This window comes from Erpetoichthys calabaricus, chromosome 15, assembly GCF_900747795.2.
Source record: "Erpetoichthys calabaricus chromosome 15, fErpCal1.3, whole genome shotgun sequence".
Classification (NCBI taxonomy): domain Eukaryota; kingdom Metazoa; phylum Chordata; class Cladistia; order Polypteriformes; family Polypteridae; genus Erpetoichthys; species Erpetoichthys calabaricus.
Genome location: NC_041408.2, coordinates 12,923,599 through 12,950,475, shown reverse-complemented (window position 1 = coordinate 12,950,475; position 26,877 = coordinate 12,923,599). Strand labels below are relative to the sequence as shown.

General features: G+C 41.5%; 1 protein-coding gene across 4 annotated transcripts in view; it reads right to left on the bottom strand.

Moving 5' to 3' along the window:
* The window catches only part of aig1 (androgen-induced 1 (H. sapiens)), a 129,044-nt gene extending 102,745 nt beyond the window's left edge, over window positions 1–26,299 (bottom strand). For 3 of the 4 annotated variants that reach the window (XR_007933584.1, XM_051919533.1, XM_028820811.2), the window contains exon 1: window positions 16,205–16,583. Coding sequence is in view for 2 of the 4 variants with exons in the window: in XM_051919533.1 (XP_051775493.1) it covers window positions 16,205–16,345 (141 nt within the window). In the remaining 2 variants the exon portion in view is untranslated. Of the gene's footprint in view, window positions 1–16,204; window positions 16,584–26,210 lie in introns of those variants that run through there. The other variant, XM_051919532.1, reaches the window with a different exon arrangement.
* Between the last annotated feature and the right edge of the window lie 578 nt (window positions 26,300–26,877).

Here is a 26,877-nt window from a genome sequence, read left to right as displayed (position 1 = left end):
ATGGCTTGACACAAGGAATGCGACAGCTGAAACCCATGTCTTGCATACGTCTGTGTGTGGTGGTTCTTGAAGCACTGACTCCAGCTGCAGTCCACTCTTTGTGAATCTCCCCCACATTTTTGAATGGGTTTTGTTTCACAATCCTCTCCAGGGTGCGGTTATCCCTATTGCTTGTGCAATTTTTTCTACCACATCTTGTCCTTCCCTTCGCCTCTCTATTAATGTGCTTGGACACAGAACTCTGTGAACAGCCAGCCTCTTTAGCAATGAGCTTTTGTGTCTTGCCCTCCTTGTGCAAGGTGTCAATGGTCGTCTTTTGGACAACTGTCAAGTCAGCAGTCTTCCCTATGATTGTGTAGCCTACAGAACTCGACTGAGAGACCATTTAAAGGCTTTTGCTGGTGTTTTGAGTTTTGAGTGGGGGTAAACGTTAACATTATACAAAGTTATTATCTGTTTTTACCTGCATTATTATCAATCTTTAATTTAATATTGTTTTTTGTATCAGTAGGCTGCTGCTGGAGAATGTGAATTTCACCTTGGGATTAATAAAGTATCTATCTATCTATCTATCTATCTATCTATCTATCTATCTATCTATCTATCTATCTATCTATCTATCTATCTATCTATCTATCTATCTATCTATCTAATATTTGTATGACAAAATTTGGTTGACCTAAGTGAGAGAGTACTCAAGTTATCACACACATACACAGACATAATTCCAAAAATGGTGTTTTTAGACTCTGGGAGGTCTCAAATGTTGAGATTCATCAAAATACTTTACCTATACTAAGTAATAGATAGATAGATAGATAGATAGATAGATAGATAGATAGATAGATAGATAGATAGATAGATAGATAGATAGATAGATAGATAGATAGATAGATAGATAGATAGATAGCATAGTTGGTAGGATTAGATAGATAGATAGATAGATAGATAGATAGATAGATAGATAGATAGATAGATAGATAGATAGATAGATAGATAGATAGATAGATAGATAGATAGATAGATAGATAGATAGATAGATAGATAGATAGATAGCATAGTTGGTAGGATTAGATAGATAGATAGATAGATAGATAGATAGATAGATAGATAGATAGATAGATAGATAGATAGATAGATAGATAGATAGATACTTTATTAATCCCAAAGGGAAATTCACATTGTACACTATTATACAGTCCAGCATAAAATATAAAGTGCAAGGCATTCGGGTGTGAATCAGCATACTCGGGCAACTCCCGTCTGTGTGTTGTGAAGGATGAATGGGATGCCCATGGCGTGGAAGGATGGCGGGAGACGACTTGTGCAGCATCAGATCACTAGATGGTAATCCCCCTGGACTGCAGCAGCAACCAGGATTTCCCCAGGGCATCATAGGAACTGGAATTCACCGACTCAGCCCTGTTGGGATCCGTGGGTGCGGCCAGGGAGTGCTGTGGGTACTGGTGAACCCTATTTTGCCAGACTCCCACCTCACCCGGAAGTACTTCTGAACCACAACTTTGGGACATCGGAAGTGCTTCTGGGTGTTACATAAAGGGAGCAACCTGCCACAACTGTGGGAGCCTGAGTCGGGAGGAGGTTGGCAAAGCTTGTAGGAGGAGCGGAGGAGAGAAGGCAGAGACACGACAGACAAAAAGAATATTGTTATGTGCTGAACTGAATTGTGGCCGTGATTGTGGTGTGGGAAACAAGTGAAGAGTTTCACACAAATACTGAAGCACTTGTGTCTGAGCCTGTAGGTCAGGTGTTTGGGGTGCTGCAGCTCCCCCTGGTGGCCACAGTATGCTCTGGTGATTGTGAAACACAGGGATGCAGAGACATGAATTGGCCAGACAACCTCAAAAACAATTCTGAAAATGATTACATACATTCTCAATCACACTCCTTTTAATTTTTTCTCAATGCTTTTAATGCCTCACTTCAGACTTTCTTTTCTCAATTATTAAACTACTGCCGCATTTAATGTCTCTCCCACTCCCTTACATTTCTGCTACCAAAAAATTTTGAACAGCCGTAATCAGAGTCCTTACTGTTTTCTTCACACGTTTGACTGAAGCACTTGCCCTCTGCCTGCGTCTTTCAGTCTGCACAAGCTGACTCAGCTCTTCAATGTAACCTGATCACACTTAATGAAAGCGGGCATTAAATCCTGAAGACAGTCCAGACATTCAGCTTTTGTAATGAAGTTACATAAGTCACCTCTGGAAAAAAAAATTCCACATGGATGCCTAAACACTAATTATACATGCATTTGGCTGTCACGGTCTTTATTCACTTTCATTTACTATTAAAACCAGTTACTAATATTACTGCAACGTGTGCTCGGAAGTCTGTGGCATGCACTCTTTCTGTGGATAGTTTATTTTGCCCTTTGCAAACTTACTTGGCAGGCCATTCTTTATAATATTTTTTAATATACAGAGAGTCTTCAGATCCCTTCCCTTTCTGCACACTTCATTGTGTTTTCAATTTCATTGTAAATGGATAAATTTGCCATTTTTGCCAGTCATTCTGCACTCAGTAACCCATAATGTCAAAGAGAAAACATCCATCCATCCATTATCCAACCCGCTACATCCTAACTACAGGGTCATGGGGGTCTACTGGAGCCAATCCCAGCCAACACAGGGCACAAGGCAGGAAACAAACCCCGGGCAGGGCGCCAGCCCACCGCTTGGCGCACACACACACACACACACACACCAAGCACACACTAGGGACAATTTAGAATTGCCAATGCACCTAACCTGCATGTCTTTGGACTGTGGGAGGAAACCGGAGCGCCTGGAGGAAACCCACGCAGACACGGGGAGAACATGCAAACTTTACGCAGGGAGGACCCGGAAGTGAAAACATTAAATATCAAAAATTGAAATGCCTTATTTATATAAGCACATATAAGCACCCTTAATTCAGTGCTTTGCAGAACCCCTTTTTGGGAGAAATTACAGCTTTGAGTCTTCTTCGGTAAGTCTCCACAAGTTTTACAGACATGGATTTGGGGACGTTTATCCCATTTTTCACAGCAGATTCTCACAATGTTCATTAGATTGGAAGGGAAAGCATACTGTAAACTTCCATCTTCAGGTCTCTTCACAGATGTTTCATGGGGTTTAAGTCTGGGCCACTCGAGGACAGTTACACACTTGTCCCAAAGCCACCCCAATAATGTCTTGGCTGTATGGTTCGGGGTCATTGCTGTGATGAAATGTAAACTGTCACCCCAGTTTGAGGTTACATGCACTATGGAGCAGCTTTTCTTCGAGGACCTCTCTGCATTTGTCAACATTCATCCATTCAATTCCGACCACCATGGCATGATGCTGCCACCACCATGCTTTACCTTAGAGACGGTATTAAGCAGGGGATGAGTACTGCCTGGTCTTCACAAGACATAGTGCTTGGTGTTCTGCACAAAAAGTTCAATTTGTGTCCCATCAGACCAGAGAATCATTTTCATCATATTCTCAGAAGTCTTTAAAATGCTATTTGGCAAACTCAAAGTGGGAGTTAGCCTCTCTGTCATAAAAACTTGACTGATTGGAGTGCTGCCGAGATGACTGTCCTAACAGGTTCCCCCATTATGGAAATATATGAATACAGGAATATTTACTGGATATTATTATATACAGTCACACTGCGGAGGAAGTATTGACCTTGTTAAGTGACCTTCATGTCTCTGGTGATTCTTCCTATGAAGTCACATGGGGGAACATGAGGTCATGAGGTCACTGGAAAGGGGTGTGTGGTGCTCCCGATATCTCTGCAAAAGGATGAATGTCCAAGTGTGGTGCATCCTGCTATGACTGTAAGACATGGATACTCTCTAGTGACCTTTGGTACTGTGTTTCCTCAGAAAATCCTTGGGCACCGCTGGTTTGACTTTGTGTTGAATGAGCGGTCCCGAATGAGGCACATTGTAAGGGAGCGTCAGTTACGGCACTACGGCCATGTGGCGCGATACCACGAGAGCAATCTGACTCACAGGATCCTCATTGTTGAGTACCCGAGTGGCTGGACCAGGCCAAGGGGATGCCAATGTAACACCAGGTTGTGGTAGATAGAGGGTCATTTCCGGAGGGTGGGACTGGACCGCGTGTGAGCCTGGAGGGTTGCCAACCAGGATCCCGAGCTATTTTGTCGTGTGGTGGGTGCAGCAATGCCCAGTACCAGTGCATGTTCCCCAACCTACGTAAGCATATAATATGATTAAGCACTTATTTTTATTAAGTGCCTGTTTTACTATGTGACTCTGTACCTTAGAAGATATTATTTATAAGCACATTGTAATCTCACCAATATAATTTAAGCACTGAATGGCACTGAACTGTCAGACAGTTCAAATACTGGAATGCACTGATAAGCACAGAGTCTTATGCTCCATGGTTGTCCTTCTAACAGGTTTCCCCATCTCAGCAGAACACTTCTGCAGTTCTGTTAGCGTGACTATTGGATTCCTGCTCACCTTCCTGACCAAGGACCTTCCTGCCTGGTTACTCAGTTTGGCCAACTCTAGGAAGAGTCCTGGGGTCTCCAAACTTCTTAAATTTCACCCTTATTGAGACCACTGTGCTCCTGGGAAACACTCAAAGCTGTAGAAACGGTTTCATCCCCTCAACACAATTTGATCACAGAGGTCTACAGAGAGTTCCTTGGACTCCACAGCTTGGTTTTTGTCCTGCAGTGTGAATTGTGGGATCTTCCATACAAAGGTGTGTTCCTCTATAAATAACGTCCCATCAATTCAATTTGCTACAGGAGAACTCCAATCAAGTTCTGGAGACATCAAGACGAATTAAAGCAAACAGGCAAAGGGTCTGAATACTTCGATGAAGGAGAGATTTCAGTTTTTGAAGTTTAATAAATCTATAAACGTTTCGGAAAACATGTCCTCACTTTGTTATTATGGGTTCAATGGGCAAAAATGTGTAACGAGTCCATTTAAAATGAAATCTGCAACACAATAAAGTATGCAGAAAGTGACATCATTGCTTACAGAGAAACAGATCTAAAATGGTAAAGTGAATAGCAGCTGGTAGAAATGAATTTTAAGTGGTGAATGGCAGAAACACTCAAGCAGACTAGCAGTTTGGTGCACTCAAAATCAAATCGTTTTAGGGACACCATCAGAACTTAAAATCTCTTACCGTATATACTCATGTTTAAGTTCCCCCGCAGATAAGTTCGGCCTTGATTACACCGTATAATTTCCGGTATTTTATAATGTCGGTTATATAAGTCGAATGTGGAAAACTCACGCTATTGGTCCAAGAGATTACGATATGCTAACACCCACCTGAGAGAGTAACCACGGAGCACACAGCCTTTTTTCTTCTTCTATGTATTGTGCCTATGTGACCACACAGTAATACCCAAACTATTCCGAAGCGACGTTTGCACTGATTTGTGTTTTTTGTATCTCACACCCTCATACATCTTTATCGTAAGAACATCCATTATCTACGATGGAGCGTTCGATCAGAAGAACATATGAAGCTGGTTTCAAATTAAAAGTCGTTGAAGTGGCAAAAGAAATTGGTAACTGCGTTGCTGCAATAAAATTCGATGTGTCTGAGAAATTTTTTTGGTTCTTTATTTCGCCTTATACAATTTCTCGTATTAGGAATTTGTTAGTTTTCGCATACCCCTTGGGGTCAGAGCGCAGGGTCAGCCATTGTACAGCACCACTGGAGCAATTACAGGTTAAAAAAAAACAAAGCCAACCTTTACAAGTATCATACATTTACACCGGCTGTTACAGACTGAACTCACATGTATGCTTTTATTCTAGAATAGTAAGAATAACAGCAGCTCACTTCTCAAAACGGACTCGTCGGGGATCGAACCCGTGAAGTTCTGATTACCAGTCAACAGCTGATACCATTGCACCACCGAAGCGGTCATAGCAAATGTGTGTCAATGTCGCACCCTAACGTGTGTTCTTTTTCTGCAGTTATATTCTTGAATAGAAGCGCACTTGTTCTGTTATATTTGTACCTTTTCTGAAAGTGTTTATTTGATATTTGGAATTCAGGCTTAACACATTATACACTTCATGTCTACATTTTGTCAATTACTACTAAAACATGAAAAACGTTTGTTTTAACGATGTGTTTACTGTACATAGATTGTTGTAGACACAGAACACACATGAAATGCATGTGTTCCAAATAACGATATAGTATTTATAAAAGGTGTGATTTTGCTTGACTTCTCACTCTATACAACTCCAAGCAACTGACATGCAGGTAAACAGACTTGAGCTGAGAAAACTGTGCGGCGGTGGGGGATGTGATAGCAGGCTGCTTTCTGCTTATCGATACATTTACAGGACAAAAGACGCTTACGGAGAGGTGCAAAACAATTTAAGGTGGGACGGATCTACGAGTTTTTTTCGTAGGCTCTGGTAATTCTAGTGTTAAATGGTAAAGAGTAGTTTCCGTTCAACAGGTAGCCCCCCCTTCATTTTTAACGCTAAGTACAGATGAACTCCTGGCATGCAGATCTCCTTTATAAACAAAATGACCATCATGACATCACATATGGAGCTGCACACACGCACCAAGAACAGAGTGTCACACAGGAGAAGTCGGTAACATCACTAGCAAAATACACTCGGCAAAGAAATGCAAACATCACAACCAAAACTGATTTCTAAATATCATACAGAGATTCAAAGACGGCAAAGTAAAACCAATATTAATTACATCCAGATCCTGACATGAGTACGTATGGTCCCTAAAACACGTGGCTTTCAAATCACCATTTGTGACCCCCTAGAGCTTATGACACATTAAACCACTTGCTATCAGCCAAAATTGTTCATTTTTATGCCAAATAAATGTCACTTGTTATAAAGTCATGTTTGGTCCATGTTTTTATGTCACAGCCCTTCACTGGGTGTACTCAGAGTTACGTAGTTCTCAAGTGAGGTGCGCAACTTGGTCTCTACAGAATTCTTCTTGAGAGCGCGCGCCATGTTTTGCAGAAGTACGACATTTAAATAGAGCCAGAATTACAAAGAAGACCTCTGAAAAGCTGCTGCTACTCCTGAAGGCTACTGTGTTCATAACAGATAGGCTGAAAGAAAGACCAGTATAAAATTACAGATGAAGTTGGTCTTTGAAGAAGTTAACTTAATAGAATAAAAAAAAATTTCGGACACGAGCGTCAGTAGGTTTTGCGCCCCAAGAACCGAGTTACCCAAACTATTCGATAACACTTCAGTAATTATTTATCTCATAAAATCGGTCATTACGACAGCAATAGACGAGAAGAATTCATAATTAATTGCAGAATTACGGTATTTGAGGGTTTCTCTAGAGCACCTCTTTCTCGTGCACAATTTGGCTCAAAAACTAATCAGCACCTCGTCAACACATAACAGGCTTAATTTTCAAGTTTGGTATTTTTCCGCCCAACTGTTTTAGCTCTAGACCTGTGGTTTCCAAACTTTTTCAATTCTCGGCACCCTTGCTAAATCCAGGTTTTCCCAAGGGGCAACCCCTGTCAAATTCTTATTTGCAAAATAGCCAAGATTTTTTTTTACTAAAGGGAAAAAGTAAAAATAAGTAAAACACATATTTAAGATCACCTTGTAAGATGCTAGCAATGCATAGCTTGGTATTGGTGCCTGCTTATAAAAACAACGTTTTTGTTGATTTACCTCTTTTAAATTTCTGGTAAAGTAGTCACAAGACTTACTAACCATGCTGGGATGATTGGTTTCTAAATGGCAATTCAACTTACTTGGTAGCAGGCACTCGGGTGCCAAAACTTTCATACACAGTACACACTGCGGCCTCTCCTCACCATTGACTTCTGTCAACGTTAACCCAAAGTCCAAATAACTGTCATCATATTTTCGATATTTGCGCTTCTTCACACTCTGGTTGACATACCACTGGTTGACGTGGTTGCACCACTTGTTACTGTTTAGTAAAAACCGATCCATTTTACTTTATTATTATTACCATGCTTCTTTTAACTTCACCTGTTTGTTGTGATCGATATTTAATCCACTTCCTATTGTCCAAATGACTTGACATTTTGCACATTTACTCACTTCCGATGTCAATACAGGAATCAATAATTACTTTCACTAATTGATCAATTACTCCATGTTAATTAAAAATATAATTTTCAGGAGTTTGCATGTTCTCCCTGTGTCTGTGTGGGTTTCCTCCCACGGTCCAAAGACATGCAGGTTAGGTGCATTGGCGATCCTAAATTGTCCCTAGTGTGTGCTTGGTGTGTGTGTGTGTGTCCTGCAGTGGGATCCCTGCCCAGGGGATTTGTTCCTGCCTTGCGCCCTGTGCTGGCTGGGATTGGCTCCAGCAGACCCCAATGACCCTCAGTCCTGCATCTCCTCTCCAGTCAGACTCTTTTCCTTCAGATCTTCTTTTGCATTACCAATCCACCTCCGCTTTGGCCTTCCTCACTTTCTCTTCCCCTGTACTTCCATTTCCATCACTCTTTTGCCCACATCTTCCTTGTCTCTTCTCATCACATGTTCATACCACTTCGGTCTGTTTTTCTGTCCTCTCTTTCCCACTTTTGTTGTACTTTTGATCGTCTCTTTTCTTATTCTTCCCTTCTTTGTAACTCCACACATCCATCCATCCATTTTCCAACCCGCTGAATCCGAACACAGGGTCACGGGGGTCTGCTGGAGCCAATCCCAGCCAACACAGGGCACAAGGCAGGGAACCAATCCTGGGCAGGGTGCCAACCCACCGCAGTGTTACAATATTGATTACAAAATTATACTAAATCAAACCAAAGTTGAAAATAATATATATATAAGAAAATAATTTTTAAAAACCACAATTATATAAAGTTAAAAAATGTACTAAAAAGTAAAAAATAAATCTCTCATACATCACTCATAAAATAAAAGCATGGGCGCTTTCATCAATCAACATTTAACATTCAAAAAATACTTCTTAAAATCTTAGTAAAAGCGCCCACCTTTTATTTTACGAGTGATGTATGAGAGATTTATTTTTTACTTTTTAGTACACTTTTTAACTTAATATAAGCATGGTTTTTAAAAAATATTTTTTTATATATATTTTTTTAAAAATACATACGAGAAGAAATACTTCAAAAACTTCACTTGACTTAATCACAGCAATATACAGTTGGTACAATCTCCGAAATAATTCAACACTAAGACCGTGCAAAACCGACAGCTATTTATACACGAACACAAAGTACCGAAAAAGTTCGACAAACTACTAAAACAATCGAGAAACTTAATTATTGTAGAGTGCCATCTAGTAACCATTTGTAGAGGTTTCCGCAAACAGTTATCACTAAGTGAGTTACTGGTTTGCACCAGGTCCACCAAATGTCACATCGTATCACATTGAATTGAAAATGGAAATAAAATGATGAAAAATTTTGTAATATTTTGTGGTGCCCCTGTGAGGAAGCCGTGGTGCACACACTTTGGAGCAGCTGCTGCTTCACCACCTGAGGCCACAGGTCCGCCACACCCTCGACCCTCTGCAGTTCGCATACCAGGAGAAGGTGGGAGCGGAGGATGCCATCATCTATATGCTACACCGATCCCTCTCCCACTTGGACAGAGGCAGTGGTGCTGTAAGAATTGTTTTTGGACTTCTCTAGAGCCTTCAACACAATCCAACCTCTGCTCCTTAGGGACAAGCTGACAGAGATGGGAGTAGATTCATACCTGGTGGCATGGATCGTGGATTATCTTACAGACAGACCTCAGTATGTGTATCGCGGGAACTGCAGGTCTGACATTGTGGTCAGCAGCACAGGAGCGCCGCAGCGGACTGTACTTTCTCCAGTCCTGTTCAGCCGATATACATCAGACTTCCAATACAACTCGCTGACGACACTGCTATCATGGGCTGCATGAGGAGTGGGCAGGAGGAGGAGTATAGGAACCTAATCAAGGACTTTGTTAAATGGTGCGACTCAAACCACTTACACCTGAACACCAGCAAAACCAAGGAGCTGGTGGTGGATTTTAGGAGGCCCAGACCCCTCATGGACCCCATGATCATCAGAGGTGACTGTGTGTAGAGGATGCAGACCTATAAATACCTGGGTGTGCAGCTGGATGATAAATTAGACTGGACTGCCAATACTGATGCTCTGTGCAAGAGAGGACAGAGCTGACCATACTTCCTTAGAAGGCTGGCGTCCTTCAACATCGGCAATAAGATGCTGCAGATGTTCTATCAGACGGTTGTGGCGAGCGCCCTCTTCTACGCGGTGGTGTGCTGTGGAAGGCAGCATAAAGAAGAAAGACGCTTCACGCCTGGACAAACTGGTGAGGAAGGCAGGCTCTATTGTTGGCATGGAGCTGGACAGTTTGACATCTGTGGCAGAGCGACATCTGGGCACTGAGCAGACTCCTGTCAATCATGGAGAGTCCACTGCATCCACTGAACAGGATCATCTCCAGACAGAGGAGCAGCTTCAGCGACAGACTGCTGTCATCGTCCTGATACACTGACAGACTGAGCAGATCGTTCCTCCACCACACTATGCGACTCTTCAATTCCACTCGGGGGGGTAAACGTTAACATTATTCAAAGTTATTGTCTGTCTGTATACCTACTTTGTTATCACTCTTCAATTTAATATTTTCTTTATCAGTATGCTGCTGCTGGAGTATGTGAATTTCCCCTTGGGATTAATAAAGTATCTATCTATCTATCTATCTATCTATCTATCTATCTATCTATCTATCTATCTATCTATCTATCTATCTATCTATCTATCTATCTATCTATCTATCTATCTATCTATCTATCTATCTATCTATCTATCTATCTATCTATCTATCTATCTATCTTTGGGAACCACTGCTCTAGACTGCTCTCAAGAAACTGAAATGCAGACACAGACACACACCTATCAGCGAGATATCGATGTTTTTGGTATCAGGGAGCCTAAAATGTCGAGATCCGTTAAAAACCAGAGATCGAAAATTTTTCATGAATCTAAAGCTTTCGCCCCCCCCCCCCCCATTTAGACGATAGGTTATGTCACGCATTTGCGTCAGTTGATTAACCTCCGGCTTCTTCTAAGGTATGTACGTGTACGACCACCCAGGGTAGAGAAGGGGCGCTCGTGCTAACCTTATCCTCTTATATTCCCTGCACAGTGCTGAGAAGATGCCTGAGTGAGGGCATGACTCTGCCCCTTTCCAGTCTCCCAGTTGTAAATGTAAATGAGGCGTCACTCGATAAAACAGCTAATAAATACAGTGACTAAAAGCAGGCTTTGAAAGCCAAGAGAGGTTCCTCAGATGAAATAAACCCTGTTCTGTTCACTTTTGGCACCGTCAAGCGCGTATTCATTCGATGAAATGAGGACGACCAGGTATGCACCCCAACATTTGTACTTGTGAACCTGAGATCCTTCCATCGACAACAAAGGAAATAGCCGATTTGCTGTGTCTATGAGCTACAGTACAATGTACGTTCACTGAGCAAATTACCAGGAACACGTGCACACCTGCCTATCCATGCAATGATCTAATCAACCAATCATGTGGCAGCAGTGCAATGCATATAATCAGGCAGATGCAGGCCAGGAACTTCAGTTAATGTTCATATCAAACACCAAAATGGGGACAAAATGTGACCTCCGTGATTTCCACCTTGGGGTCACTGCTAGTGCCAGACGGGCTGGTTTGAGTATCTCTGTAGATGCTAATCTCCTGGTATTGTCACACACAACAGTCTGTAGAGAGTTTACTCAGAATGGTGCAATAAAACATCCAGTGACGGCAGTTCTGTGGTCGGAAATGCCTTGTTGTATATTTTACTTTCACGTTTTAATGAAACTGGCAAGCCACCTGATCAAAAATCCACAGCCACTTCATTACCAAAGGAAGGCAGACTGGCACAGTGGCTACAGCTTTGGACTTCAAACCCCGAGGTTATGGATTCAGATCCTTCTACGGACACTGTGTGCCACATTGCCTTTGCTGCAATTAGAAAACCACAAGAAACATAACCATTTGCAACCCAGATGTTGTAAGTTGCCTGGGATAAAGGTGTCCGCCAAGTAATAATAACATAGAAAGTGTACCCACCATAGTGGTTAAGGCTTGGCTTTGAACTTCAAAACCTGAGGCCGCGGGTTCAAATCTCACCTCTTACGCCACTGTGTGACCATGAGCAAGTCACTTCACCTGCCTGTGCAGCGACTGGAAAAACACAAGAAATGTTACCAATTGCAATTCAGGTGTTGTAAGTCGCTTTGGATAAAGGCGTCAGCCAAATAAGAACAACGCAGAAAGTGTGGCCTAGCGGTTTAGGCTTAGCTCTGAACTTCAAACCCTAAGGTTGTGAGTTCAAATTGTATGTGTGACCCTGAGCAAGTGACTTCATCTGCCTGTGTGCCAATTGGAAAAAACAAAAGAAGGGGAGGTAATTGTATGTCAGATGTTGTAAGTGGCCTTGGATTAAAGCATCAGCCAAATAAAGTGCATCCAGAAAGTATTCACAGCGCATCACTTTTTCCACATTTTGTTACGTTACAGCCTTATTCCAAAATGGATTAAATTCATTTTTTTCCCCTCAGAATTCTGCACACAACACCCCATAATGACAACGTGAAAAAAGTTTACTTGAGGTTTTTGCAAATTTATTAAAAATAAAAAAACTGAGAAATCCCATGTCCATAAGTATTCACAGCCTTTGCTCAATACTTTGTCGATGCACCTTTGGCAGCAATTCCAGCCTCAAGTCTTTTTGAATATGATGCCACAAGCTTGGCACACCTATCCTTGGCCAGTTTCGCCCATTCCTCTTTGCAGCACCTCTCAAGCTCCATCAGGTTGGATGGGAAGCGTCGGTGCACAGCCATTTTAAGATCTCTCCAGAGATGTTCAATCGGATTCAAGTCTGGGCTCTGGCTGGGCCACTCAAGGACATTCACAGAGTTGTCCTGAAGCCACTCCTTTGATATCTTGGCTGTGTGCTTAGGGTCGTTGTCCTGCTGAAAGATGAACCGTCGCCCCAGTCTGAGGTCAAGAGCGCTCTGGTGCAGGTTTTCATCCAGGATGTCTCTGTACATTGCTGCAGTCATCTTTCCCTTTATCCTGACTAGTCTCCCAGTCCCACAGCATGATGCTGCCACCACCATGCTTCACTGTAGGGATGGTATTGGCCTGGTGATGAGCGGTGCCTGGTTTCCTCCAAATGTGACGTCTGGCATTCACACCAAAGAGTTCAATCTTTGTCTCATCAGACCAGAGAATTTTCTTTCTCATGGTCTGAGAGTCCTTCAGGTGCCTTTTGGCAAACTCCAGGCGGGCTGCCATGTGCGTTTTACTAAGGAGTGGCTTCCGTCTGGCCACTCTACCATACAGGCCTGATTGGTGGATTGCTGCAGATATGGTTGTCCTTCTGGAAAGTTCTCCTCTCTCCACAGAGGACCTCTGGAGCTCTGACAGAGTGCCCATTGGGTTCTTGGTCACCTCCCTGACCAAGGCCCTTCTCCCCAGATTGCTCAGTTTAGATGGGTGGCCAACTCTAGGAAGAGTCCTGGTGGTTTCAAACTTCTTCCACTTATGGATAATGGAGGCCACTGTGCTCATTGGGACCTTCAAAGCAGCAGAAATTTTTCTGTAACTTTCCCCAGATTTGTGCCTCGATACAATCCTGTCTCGGAGGTCTACAGACAATTCCTTTGACTTCATGCTTGGTTTGTGCTCTGACATGAACTGTCAACTGTGGGACCTTCTATAGACAGGTGTGTGCCTTTCCAAATCATGTCCAGTCAACTGAATTTACCACAGGTGGACTCCAATGAAGCTGCAGAAACATCTCAAGGATGATCAGGGGAAACAGGATGCACCTGAGCTCAATTTTGAGCTTCATGGCAAAGGCTGTGAATACTTATGTACATGTGCTTTCCCAATTTTTTTATTTTTAATAAATTTGCAAAAATCTCAAGTAAATTTTTTTCACGTTGTCATTATGGGGTGTTGTGTGTAGAATTCTGAGGAAAAAAATGAATTTAATCCATTTTGGAATAAGGCTGTGACATAACAAAATGTGGAAAAAGTGATGCGCTGTGAATACTTTCTGGATGCACTGTAATACTAACACTGCCAAGCAGTGAATTACACCAACAAGACTAACACATTACAGAGCCTCGTGTCGTTCAGGTGGTGTTGGGTGTGCAGTTGGACTGAAGACAAATGCACCCAATGCCACCTTCGTAATCACACAAATCTTTGGCACTTAATGTACTGTGATGTCCAGTCTTGATCTTTCTCTGACGGGCGGAGATTCTGAAAACTCTGCACTATGTTTACAAAAAGGGGTGTGTCCCTAAATGCAAATTAACTAAAGTTATGCTAATCGGGCATTTTTTGCCACCGAAGGAGGAACAGGAAGAGGTTGGGAGTATAAACTGATACAGCGGGTTACCATACCCACCATACGACGGACCACCTCAGGATCCCAGATTAGGACCCAAGCACAGCCGTGCAACAGGTGGCACCTCAGCACCACACCACCTCAAATGGAATGGAACAATTGTTTTTTTTTTGTTTGTTTTTACAGAGGATAGAGTGCCACGCTTGCAGGGCTGGATGCAGATTAACATCATACCCAGGACGGTGCAATTGCAGGTTGCTCCCCAAAAAAATACCAAAAACTACTCAGGAAAGCATGCCAAACAATAACAAATCCTTTGTCCAATTTTCTTTTTCTTCTCCCAAACCATGTAAATATCTCACCTGACTTGGCAGCAATGCCGTGTGGCATCCTAACATGACTGGCGAGTCTATGCCGGTGAAACTCATTTGCTTTTCAAGCACATAAATTAACCAAGTTATTATGACATCCAAACAAATTCTGTCAATTATACTAGAAACAGATACAACTCCAGATAAACATTTAGGAGCTGGTCCCAAGTCCGGAAAAAACGGGGAGGGTTGGCATCAGGAAAGGCTTCCGGCCGTAAATCTCTATTGAAGAAGTCAAAAAAATAGTGACCCCACTATAAAAAGGGGAATATCTATAGAAGAAGTACTAGAGACAGATACCTAAAGCCTACAAACATGCTAATTTTCATTTGAATCAACTTCAAGTAGCTGGGCAATGATAACTTTTCCTAAAAATCGTTTAAATCATAACATTAATTTGGAGTAAAGTCAACCTAAAATAATTGAGTAATGGCAAAATACCCTTGAAATGTAATGTCACTTTATAACAGGGTAAGGGGTGGAACCTGTCCCAGCCAGCACTGGGTGCAAGGCAGGAACAAACCCTGGACAGGGTGCCAGTCCCTCATCAGGTGGGCAAACACACCCACACACACACACACAGCTAATTCAACTAACCTGCGTGTCTTAGGACAGTAGGAGGAAAACACAGCACTCGGTGGAAATCCACGCAGACATGGAGAGAACATGCAAACTCCACACAGGGAGTGCCCAGGATGTGAACCCTGGTCTCCTTACTGCAAGGCAGCATTGCGTCACTGTGCCACCCATTTGTGTAAGGGGTGATTTAATTTAAAGCAATGAAATCTATTCATATTGTTAACTGAAGTCACTTGTACTAGAAATGGATACACAAAGCCAATTTTGAGAAAGGGAAATTTAAGACAGCTGAGTTAATGGCAACATAGCCCAGGAATCATTTTTGAACGCAACACAATGCACGCCCTTGTTTAAATTTTTTATTTAATTCTTTTAAGGTATTGACAGGAGAAGAACTTCAAACACAAGAATCGGACAGTTTAACTTGACAGTAAAATGCCAAAGCCTTTGGACTACTAAAGATATTTTCGCAAGACATTATTAGTATATGTGATATAATACTGTACTTTTACTATATACTATATATTACTCTTAATTGTTACCATTGCCTCTCCAACGACTGTAGCCTCGTGGAAATCCTGACAAGCAAAATAAGCCGGCTACCGAGGATGAAGAAGAAGGAGGAGGAAGAGGTTGTTTATGAGGAGGATGAGAAGGTGGGTGACGATGGTGTGGAGGATGCTCTTAACGCCTCCAACCCATTTTGTGTTATACGGGACAACAGAGGGAGGAGGAGGAGGTGGAGAGAGAGCAGGAAATGCAGTGCGCTGCAAGGATGCACTGCGCGATGGAAAAAGGGAATGAAATAGAGAAAAAGAGAGAAGCGGAGTGAAGGAGACACACACTCACCAGGTTTATGAATGTTAGAAACTTCCAGCTGCCCCCATAAGTTTGGTGAGCGGGCATATCGATGGCTTTGTAGTTGCACAGGATGGAGAAGTAGGCGAGAAGGATCGCTAGCCTAAGGACCTGGGAAGGGATGAGCGCCATATTTTCCTTTTTTTTTTTTAGATGGACGGGACAGAAAGGGTGTTGTTTGGGGTTTGAGCAGTGGTGACGGAGAGCCCTCCCCTCCAAACGTAAACACGCCGCTTTGATTTCTCGCTAGCTCCTAAAAGAGACCTTTGCTTGCAGATAGAAGAATAAATGCGAGCGTGAGGTAGCACGCAGGCGCACTGGCGTCGTCAGCGCTCGAAGGATGGAACGGCGTTACCGTAGCAACAAGAAAACTGCGGGGCCGGCTCGCTACTTGCAATTTAATAATCCCGTACTATGTGAATGGAGACACGTGACAGACGTCACGCGACGTCTACGTCATTGAACCGGGAATAAAGTTTAAACCGGCTGCTCGGGGCATATCATGGAGATGCATTTCGTTTCATCTTTCACATCATTTAAAGGAAATCAGAAGAAATTTACCAAACTGTATAGCCCAGGTGAGACCCACAAAGTAGTGCCAGGACAGGAAAATGCTTAGAAATGTTTACATTTGCATTTCATTTTTGGCACAAATAATCTTCCATAATTTATAGATAGATGCATAGCACTTCGTTTGTCCCCAGGGGGGCAATTGGCTTTGTACAGAAGCTCAATAATTAAATATATATATATATATATATATATATATATATATATATATATATATATATATATATATATATACAGTGGTGTGAAAAACTATTTGCCCCCTTCCTGATTTCTTATTCTTTTGCATGTTTGTCACACAAAATGTTTCTGATCATCAAACACATTTAACCATTAGTCAAATATAACACAAGTAAACACAAAATGCAGTTTTTAAATGATGGTTTTTATTATTTAGGGAGAAAAAAAATCCAAACCTACATGGCCCTGTGTGAAAAAGTAATTGCCCCCTTGTTAAAAAATAACCTAACTGTGGTGTATCACACCTGAGTTCAATTTCCGTAGCCACCCCCAGGCCTGATTACTGCCACACCTGTTTCAATCAAGAAATCACTTAAATAGGAGCTGACTGACACAGAGAAGTAGACCAAAAGCAACTCAAAAGCTAGACATCATGCCAAGATCCAAAGAAATTCAGGAACAAATGAGAACAGAAGTAATTGAGATCTATCAGTCTGGTAAAGGTTATAAAGCCATTTCTAAAGCTTTGGGACTCCAGCGAACCACAGTGAGAGCCATTATTCACAAATGGCAAAAACATGGAACAGTGGTGAACCTTCCCAGGAGTGGCCGGCCGACCAAAATTACCCCAAGAGCGCAGAGACGACTCATCCGAGAGGTCACAAAAGACCCCAGGACAACGTCTAAAGAACTGCAGGCCTCACTTGCCTCAATTAAGGTCAGTGTTCACGACTCCACCATAAGAAAGAGACTGGGCAAAAACGGCCTGCATGGCAGATGTCCAAGACGCAAACCACTGTTAAGCAAAAAGAACATTAGGGCTCGTCTCAATTTTGCTAAGAAACATCTCAATGATTGCCAAGACTTTTGGGAAAATACCTTGTGGACTGATGAGACAAAAGTTGAACTTTTTGGAAGGCAAATGTCCCGTTACATCTGGCATAAAAGGAACACAGCATTTCAGAAAAAGAACATCATACCAACAGTAAAATATGGTGGTGGTAGTGTGATGGTCTGGGGTTGTTTTGCTGCTTCAGGACCTGGAAGGCTTGCTGTGATAGATGGAACCATGAATTCTACTGTCTACCAAAAAATCCTGAAGGAGAATGTCCGGCCATCTGTTCGTCAACTCAAGCTGAAGCGATCTTGGGTGCTGCAACAGGACAATGACCCAAAACACACCAGCAAATCCACCTCTGAATGGCTGAAGAAAAACAAAATGAAGACTTTGGAGTGGCCTAGTCAAAGTCCTGACCTGAATCCAATTGAGATGCTATGGCATGACCTTAAAAAGGCGGTTCATGCTAGAAAACCCTCAAATAAAGCTGAATTACAACAATTTTGCAAAGATGAGTGGGCCAAAATTCCTCCAGAGCGCTGTAAAAGACTCATTGCAAGTTATCGCAAACGCTTGATTGCAGTTATTGCTGCTAAGGGTGGCCAACCAGTTATTAGGTTCAAGGGGCAATTACTTTTTCACACAGGGCCATGTAGGTTTGGATTTTTTTTCTCCCTAAATAATAAAAACCATCATTTAAAAACTGCATTTTGTGTTTACTTGTGTTATATTTGACTAATGGTTAAATGTGTTTGATGATCAGAAACATTTTGTGTGACAAACATGCAAAAGAATAAGAAATCAGGAAGGGGGCAAATAGTTTTTCACACCACTGTATATATATATATATATATATATATATATATATATATATATATATATATATATATATATATAGTATATACAGTATGTTTATATTACCTCCCAAATACACAGCAGAATGACTGAAAGGAAAGGAAACTTCCGACTTGGCTGGAGATAAATTAGCAGTCTGAATCTGAATGAGGCATTATAAAGGTTTTTTAATCGTCTGTATAAAGAAGTCCCTGTCGCAATTCCGGACACATTTCTGCTGAACAACTTGTTGGCTGAAAAGTCCTCAATACTGGTGTGCCAGAGAGGGGATTCATAATGGCTGTCGGTTTTCTCTCCATTTTGTCCACCTTCTACCTCCAGTAGGTCGAGTGTGTGTCCCATAACTGCGCCCACCTTTTTGATTAATGTGGGCTTCTCTTGAAGTGATGTTGTTAGCCTGTTTTATCTGATCAGATTAACTATACCAGTATAACCTCTTGGAGTCTTTTCTTAATTGCATACAAGTACGTGGGGGCCATACAAACTACTGAGTAGTATTTGGAGTTGCTGTAATGAAATTTTGGCAAAATGGACTAGTCTGCCCACCATGTCATTTTTTCCCTTTGATTTCCGGGGTGTCTTTGAATTCGGTCCTCTGCAGGTTGATCATTTTCATTTCCATCAAACAATGTGGCATCCTTCCGTTGCTAACACATTACCCAGTCCATAGCAGTAGAAATGTCCAGCAGGATTTTTTTCCTATTGAGATCTGATGTGTTTTGAAAGTGTTCATTTAATTTTGAGCAGTTTATCTCTTATATATATTTCTCTTCTAGTTCGTCCTGCTTCCACTTCAAAACCTGTCCCGACCACACGCAGCCGACACGGCATTTCTCGATTCCTATTCGTCCTCTTCCATGTCATGCACTATACTGGCTTGCTGAGCGTAATACATCCAACAAGTACTCGAGGTGCTGCCACAATGGTAAAGTAGCTTTACCACCTTTGCGGGAGCCAACTGTGTCTTTACAACAGCTTCTTACACAGCAAACATCAGAAGCTAAAAATTATCGTGAACACATTCGAGAATACAACTCTTCTCTAGCGTTTGCTTCCATGGGTGCACAGATAACTCAACCTCCTGGCCACGGACCATACTGTTTTAAAATACACGGGCAAATGTATCACCAAATCTCTCCACTATACGCTAACACTTCTACCTCTCCAGGATATGGACAGTTGTATGTTTTTGTCACAGCGCAGCTACTGAAGTACGCTTACAAAATAAAGCGAACTCTGCATGCAGCGAAAATGTACTTCTCCTGCTAGATTCCATGCTGAGAACCATCAACCCCTTCGCTAAATCATACAAACACATGCATGAAATCACATGAAATCGCACAGTCCAATCCAACAGCATCTGTACGAATGGTTTTCAAGGAAAACCCTAGGCAGGATTTATGACGATACAATGCCCCGACATGTCACACCGATGTTGCAGTGATTTTCGTCGGAGAAGATGGCAAAACGCCTGCTGAAAGGGACTTTTGCATCTATCCCATAGGCAACTCCTGTAAACAGATTTCCGCGCTCAATATGAATTGCGATCCTATGGTTTATCCACTTTTATTCCCTTACGGAAACATTGGCCGGCACAAAGATTTACAACATGTTCCCGATAAAAGAACCGCCAAGCGAATAAGGCTTACTCAATGCCAATTTTATGCACAATGAGGAATACATTTAGTATTTTGCACTCCAGCGGCACACTATTCCAACAGTACGTCTTTGATGCGTATGTTAAAACAGATGGCACGCGTCTCAACTATCTCAGATTACATCAACAAGATCTGCGCATGGAACTATCAGACGCACTGCAAGCGAACGCTGAAAATAATAACGTACGTGTAGGCAAAATGATCATATTACCGTCTACATCTCCAGGAAGTCCAAGATACATGCAACAAAATTAACAGGATGCCATGGCCATAGTACATAAATTCGGAATGCCTGATTTATTTATCACTTTCACATGTAATCCTGCTTGGCTGGAAATTCTACATGCACACTGCGTCTTTCAAGAAGTATTTATTTCTTCTTGATTTCAGATTTCCTTTCTCACCGTTTTCCGTTCCTATTCTTACACCGCCTTATGCCTTGGCAGGTGTTGGCTAGTATATAATAAAACACTGAGGTCTGTGTGTCCTGTCCCTCAGGGCGATCTGATTGGTCAGTTTGGCTTTGTAGTGATTGGTCAGTTTGGCTCAGGTGACACGCTCAAAAGAGGTAGAGCGAATGTCAGACACATCGGGAGGAGTAAAGACAACTTCAAAGATGGAAAGTATAAAGCCGGACAGGAGGCAAGAAAAGCAAAATAATAAGCAGGCATTACGAGAATGCACTTGAGAAAGAGATCGCCAGTGAAGAGTCACAGATCAGTCAACGGTTGCCATCTTTGTAAAGTGCATTATGGTCTGTTGGACAGAGCACTTGACTTTAAAGCAAAAGGCTGCCAGGTTAGTTCCTTGTCTCCAACTTACTGTGAGACCCTGGGCGAGCCACTTAATCTGCCAAATTCAAGGCATATTTCATATTGTGTGTGGTGTCTCTGAAATAATTAAATTAAATAATTATATACATACATGAAGAAATAAGCAACATCTACTGTATAATAAAACACGAAGGTCTGTGTGTCCAGTCCCTCAAAGCAATCTGATTGGCCAGTTTGGCTTTGGTGATGCGATCAAAAGAAGAAGTGCAAGTGTGAGACGCACAAGGAGGAGTAAAGGCATAAGAGGCACGCTGAGAGTCGCCTTTAAAGATGGCAGGTATAAAATTCGACTGGAAAGGCACCTGGAAAATAAAGATGTGGAGTTTTACGGGAACAGGGAGCACAGATGAAGAAAGGTTCAGACACACGGAAATACAGAGGAAAGGCACTGAGAGTACATGTCAGGCAAGAGGTAGCAAATCATTTTAAATTACTCTGTTAGCAGTCTTTGAAACATTTCATGACACATTTAGTTATTTATGTGCGCATATCATTGTTATTATAAATTGTATTGTTACATTTAACAATGCAATTATTGATTTGCATACTCTGTCCAAAACATTCCTTTATACTGGTCCACAGTACCCTGAATTGGATTAAATGGGTTTGAAAATGAAGTTGTTTTAGTTTTACGTGGCACTAAACGCACACACAGTGACTTCAAGTTTTTGTTTCAACCAGATTCATAATCAGCGACAACACCTGATAATGCTGATCTCATTTAATTAGCTGGTATTTTTTTTTCTCTTTTGTTTTTCTGCATTCAGAAAAGCACAGCAGCATGATTTAAAAGTCATTTAGAAATATTTCTGTTTTTGCATTAGATTTAATTGCTTAACTTTCTTTTGCTGATTTCAGTATATTTTGCCCCCTCTCTGTTCTATTTGCTCCCTTCATTGTATCTCAATAATGACAATTAAATACGAGCAGAGCAGACACACCCAGGTAAAGAACACAGAATCATGAAAGGCTGCAACTACTTTAGTGTCAGACTCACTCATCAGTAAATAATGGATTAATTAAACACGGTGTCCCCAGGACTGAGTCTGAGAAGCCCTGATCTATCATATACAGGTGCTGGTCATAAAATTAGAATATCATGACAAAGTTGATTTATTTCAGTAATTCCATTCAAAAAGTGAAACTTGTATATTAGATTCATTCATTACACACAGACTGATGTATTTCAAATGTTTATTTCTTTTAATGTTGATGATTATAACTGACAACTAATGAAATTCCCAAATTCAGTATCTCGGAAAATTAGAATATCAATTAAGACCAATGCAAAAAAAGGATTTTTAGAAATGCTGGCCAACTGAAAGGTATGAACATGAAAAGTATGAGCGTGTACAGCACTCAATATTTAGTTGGGGCTCCTTTGGCCTGGATTACTGCAGCAATGCGGCATGGCATGGAGTCGATCAGTCTGTGGCACTGCTCAGGTGTTATGAGAGCCCATGTTGCTCTGATAGTGGCCTTCAGCTCTTCTGAATTGTTGGGTCTGGCGTATTGCATCTTCCTCTTCACAATACCCCATAGATTTTCTATGGGGTTAAGGTCAGGCGAGTTTGCTGGCCAATCAAGAACAGGGATACCATGGTCCTTAATCCAGGTACTGGTAGCTTTGGCACTGTGTGCAGGTGCCAGGTCCTGTTGGAAAATGAAATCTGCATCTCCATAAAGTTCGTCAGCAGCAGGAAGCATGAAGTGCTCTAAAACTTCCTGGTAGACGGCTGCGTTGACCTTGGACCTCAGAAAACACAATGGACCAACACCAGCAGATGACATGGCACCTCAAACCATCACTGACTGTGGAAACTTTACACTGGACCTCACGCAACGTGGATTCTGTGCCTCTCCTCTTTTCCTCCAGACTCGGCGACCTTGATTTCCAAAGGAAATGCAAAATTTACTTTCATCAGAGAACATAACTTTGGACCACTCAGCAGCAGTCCAAAGGCGAGACGCTTCTGACGCTGTCTCTTGTTCAAGAGTGGCTTGACACAAGGAATGCGACAGCTGAAACCCATGTCTTGCATACGTCTGTGTGTGGTAGTTCTTGAAGCACTGACTCCAGCTGCAGTCCACTCTTTGTGAATCTCCCCCACATTTTTGAATGGGTTTTGTTCCACAATCCTCTCCAGGGTGCGGTTATCCCTATTGCTTGTCCACTTTTTTCTACCACATCTTGTCCTTCCCTTCGCCTCTCTATTAATGTGCTTGGACACAGAGCTCTGTGAACAGCCAGCCTCTTTAGCAATGACCTTTTGTGTCTTGCCCTCCTTGTGCAAGGTGTCAATGGTCGTCTTTTGGACAACTGTCAAGTCAGCAGTCTTCCCCATGATTGTGTAGCCTACAGAACTCGACTGAGAGACCATTTAAAGGCTTTTGAGTTAATTAGCTGATTAGAGTGTGGCACCAGGTGTCTTCAATATTGAACCTTTTCACAATATTCTAATTTTCCGAGATACTGAATTTGGGACTTTCCTTAGTTGTCAGTTATAATCATCAAAATTAAAAGAAATAAACATTTGAAATACATCAGTCTGTGTGTAATGAGTGAATCTAATATACAAGTTTTACTTTCTGAATGGAATTACTGAAATAAATCAACTTTGTCATGATATTCTAATTTTATGACCAGCACCTGTAGTACCTTTCAGCTATCTGTCTATCCATCCATCTATTATAGCGCCTTTCATCTATCTGTCTACCTATACTACATGATGAATTATAAGCTTATAAATATCAATATACTTCAATTCATTTTAAAAATTAATCCTTTATTTAAAGACTATAAAACTGATATAGCTGTAACATAAAAGTATATTTGATATTGTTTTATTCTGGTTCAAGACCCTGGATAGTAAACGAAATAACTGCTCTCTTGCTGTGGGACACCAAGTATTCATAATGTATCTACTCCATTTTTATAAAAATTAAATCACATTCAGCTCCCAGTTTCACAAATATGACTCATTACGGGGTCTCTAATATAAACTTGGTGTGGGAGGTGTAAATGAGGCAAAGATAGAAAGTTCATCCATCCATTCTTTATCCAACCCGCTATATCCTAACTACAGGGTCACGGGGGTCTGTTGGAGCCAATCCCAGCCAACACAGGGTGCAAGGCAGGAAACAAACCCCGGGCAGAGAGCCCACCGCAGGACAGACACACTAGGGACAATTTAGGATGGCCAATGCACCTAACCTGCATGTCTTTGGATCGTGGGAGGAAACCCACGCAGACACGGGGAGAACATGCAAACTCCTGAAAATTTCATTTCTTAATTAATATGGATTAATTGATCAATTAGTGAAAGTGATTATTGATTCATGTATTGACATCGGAAGTAAGTGTGCAAAATTTCAAGTCATTTGGACAATAGGAAGTGGGTTGAATATCGATTACAAGATGTGTACCATACAACAAACAGGTGAAGTTAAAAGAAGCATTAAAAGAACCCAGGGCAGGGCGCCAGCCCACCACATGGCACACACACATTAGGGACAATTTAGAATCGCCAATGCACCTAACCTGCATGTCTGTGGACTGTGAGAGGAAACCGGAGCACCTGGAAGAAACCCATGCAGACACGGGGAGAATATGCAAACTCCACGCAGGAACCCGGGTCTCCTAACTGTGAGGCAGCAGCGCTACCCACTGCGCCACCGTGCCGCCCAGAAAGTTTACTTAACGAATTCAATTATTTAAAGATCCCAGATTAGAAACATGTTCAGCTCTTAAGATGGATTTTTTTTCTTACTGGTATTTACAGTTTTTGTTTATTTGTATACCTTTATTCAGATTAAAATCCTACTGACGACTCACCAAGTAATCATAAGAACAGTAAATAATTTAAGAATCTAATGGCCTAAATGTTTTCAATCTGGTGTCTGTTTTAAGATATTTTTACTTTTAAAGGCGCTATATAAAATAACAAATTCAAATTGGATTTACCTTGGCTACTTTGGCCAACACTAACTTTATACCTTACCTTGTTATAAAATTAAATAAAGAAAGGGAATGGGTTTATGGGCGACTACCATGTTGTTGCAAGGAATGACAAATACAGTCAGACTTAGCAGCCCTTTGCTCCCCAGAAATGCGCCTTATCCTTTCAGGTTGTTGAGAATAAAAGCAACGCGCCTGCCAAGACTCGGGGCAAAGGTTTCCATAGCCATAGGTGCAGGTGGTATGCCAGTGCATGCCAATGCATTTTTTGGCCTAAACATCATATACTGCAGAAAAACAGATTAACATGTAAATAATAGAAGTTTCTTGGTTTGATTCATTATTTGTTCAGATACGCTTAAATCCATTTCCCAGTCCTGGGTGGCTCGATTCCACCCTGGCAGCACTGAGCACACGTTTTTCATTTAAAAATGCAGACATTAGTTTCAGTTTTCATCTTTTGCCCAAACTACCCCAGAATTTTTTAAACTCTGAGAGCCATATACCGCTTTTCTGTAAACGCCGACGCAGTGTTGTAGTGTGGATGGGTGACAAAGGAGAGCTTTGAAACCACAGATTCTAATCTCACTCTGATTGGTTCACGCTCATGATGGTGCCCTTTCCTGATTGGATCCCACTCATTATGTTTTCTCAACTGCTTTGCTCGCCTTATACTGGTGTATTACTCTCATTGTCAGTAGGAACAAAACAAGGTGTTTTTTTGGGTTTTTTTGTATCTGCCATTGCTGTTCTTGGTGTACACAGGAGCTACAAATTAATGTTTAGCATGGAGGACGCTTTCTCGTCCTGTTTCCATTGAGGCGAGAATGCCCAGTGTAGGTGAATAGCTACGTCACACATCATTTAAGTGTGGGCAGAGAGAAGTGTGAAAATGCTAAAGTGGACAGAGTTCTTTTTCATTTAAAAATATCATTTTTAAATGAAAACCTAGTAGTGTGGATGTAGCAGTGTAATATCTACAGCTAATGAAGGAATTTAGTTTAAAATGTTCACAATTTTGAGTTGCATATGTTATACATTGCACTTATGTATGACTTTTGGATATAAGTACGAAAAGTTAGGTTGAGGCAATATAAGGGAACCTTACCGTTTATGGAAGAGGCTGCTGGGGAGGCCTTGCTGAGCAGGAAGCTGCCATCTTGGGGGTGGAGCTTGTTAGGTCAGGGAGCGAAACAGGATCACCACCTGCTTTGGGGTTTAAATAGGGGATTGTAGGACTGTTCCAATTGCAAGAGTGGTGAAGAGGGGGGTGTTTGTAGGTTTAAGGGTAGTCAGGTGTGTACCCTCAAAGGACGTTTCTTGCTTTTGGCCGGGTGGTGAAAAAAGAAAAAAAGAAAAGGAAAAGTGATATTACCCATCTTAAATAAGGGAAGACATAATGTGTTTGTTGTGGGTTACTTTAGTTAGTTTTATTTATGGGCTGGGGAATTGTAGGTAAGATGGTACATCCTGGTCTTATCCTATTGGTGGAAGGTAGCTAGACAGGTATAAAGCCTGAATGTATGTGTGAAATCTGGAGGTTTAATGTTCTCCTTCTTCTTATGAACGCTGGATGAAGGTTAGTTTTTTTAATAAATAAATCACACACAGATTACCTTTTTTCTTTTCTTGTTTGGCTTTTTATTTTTCTCTGTAGCCTTACTTAATGTAATGACATACTGTATGTATTCCAATTATGATATTTAATTGCATGGACAGATTTTTAGCAAGGACTTACTGGCTTCATAAAATAAAATAATTTTTTTGCGTTGAAT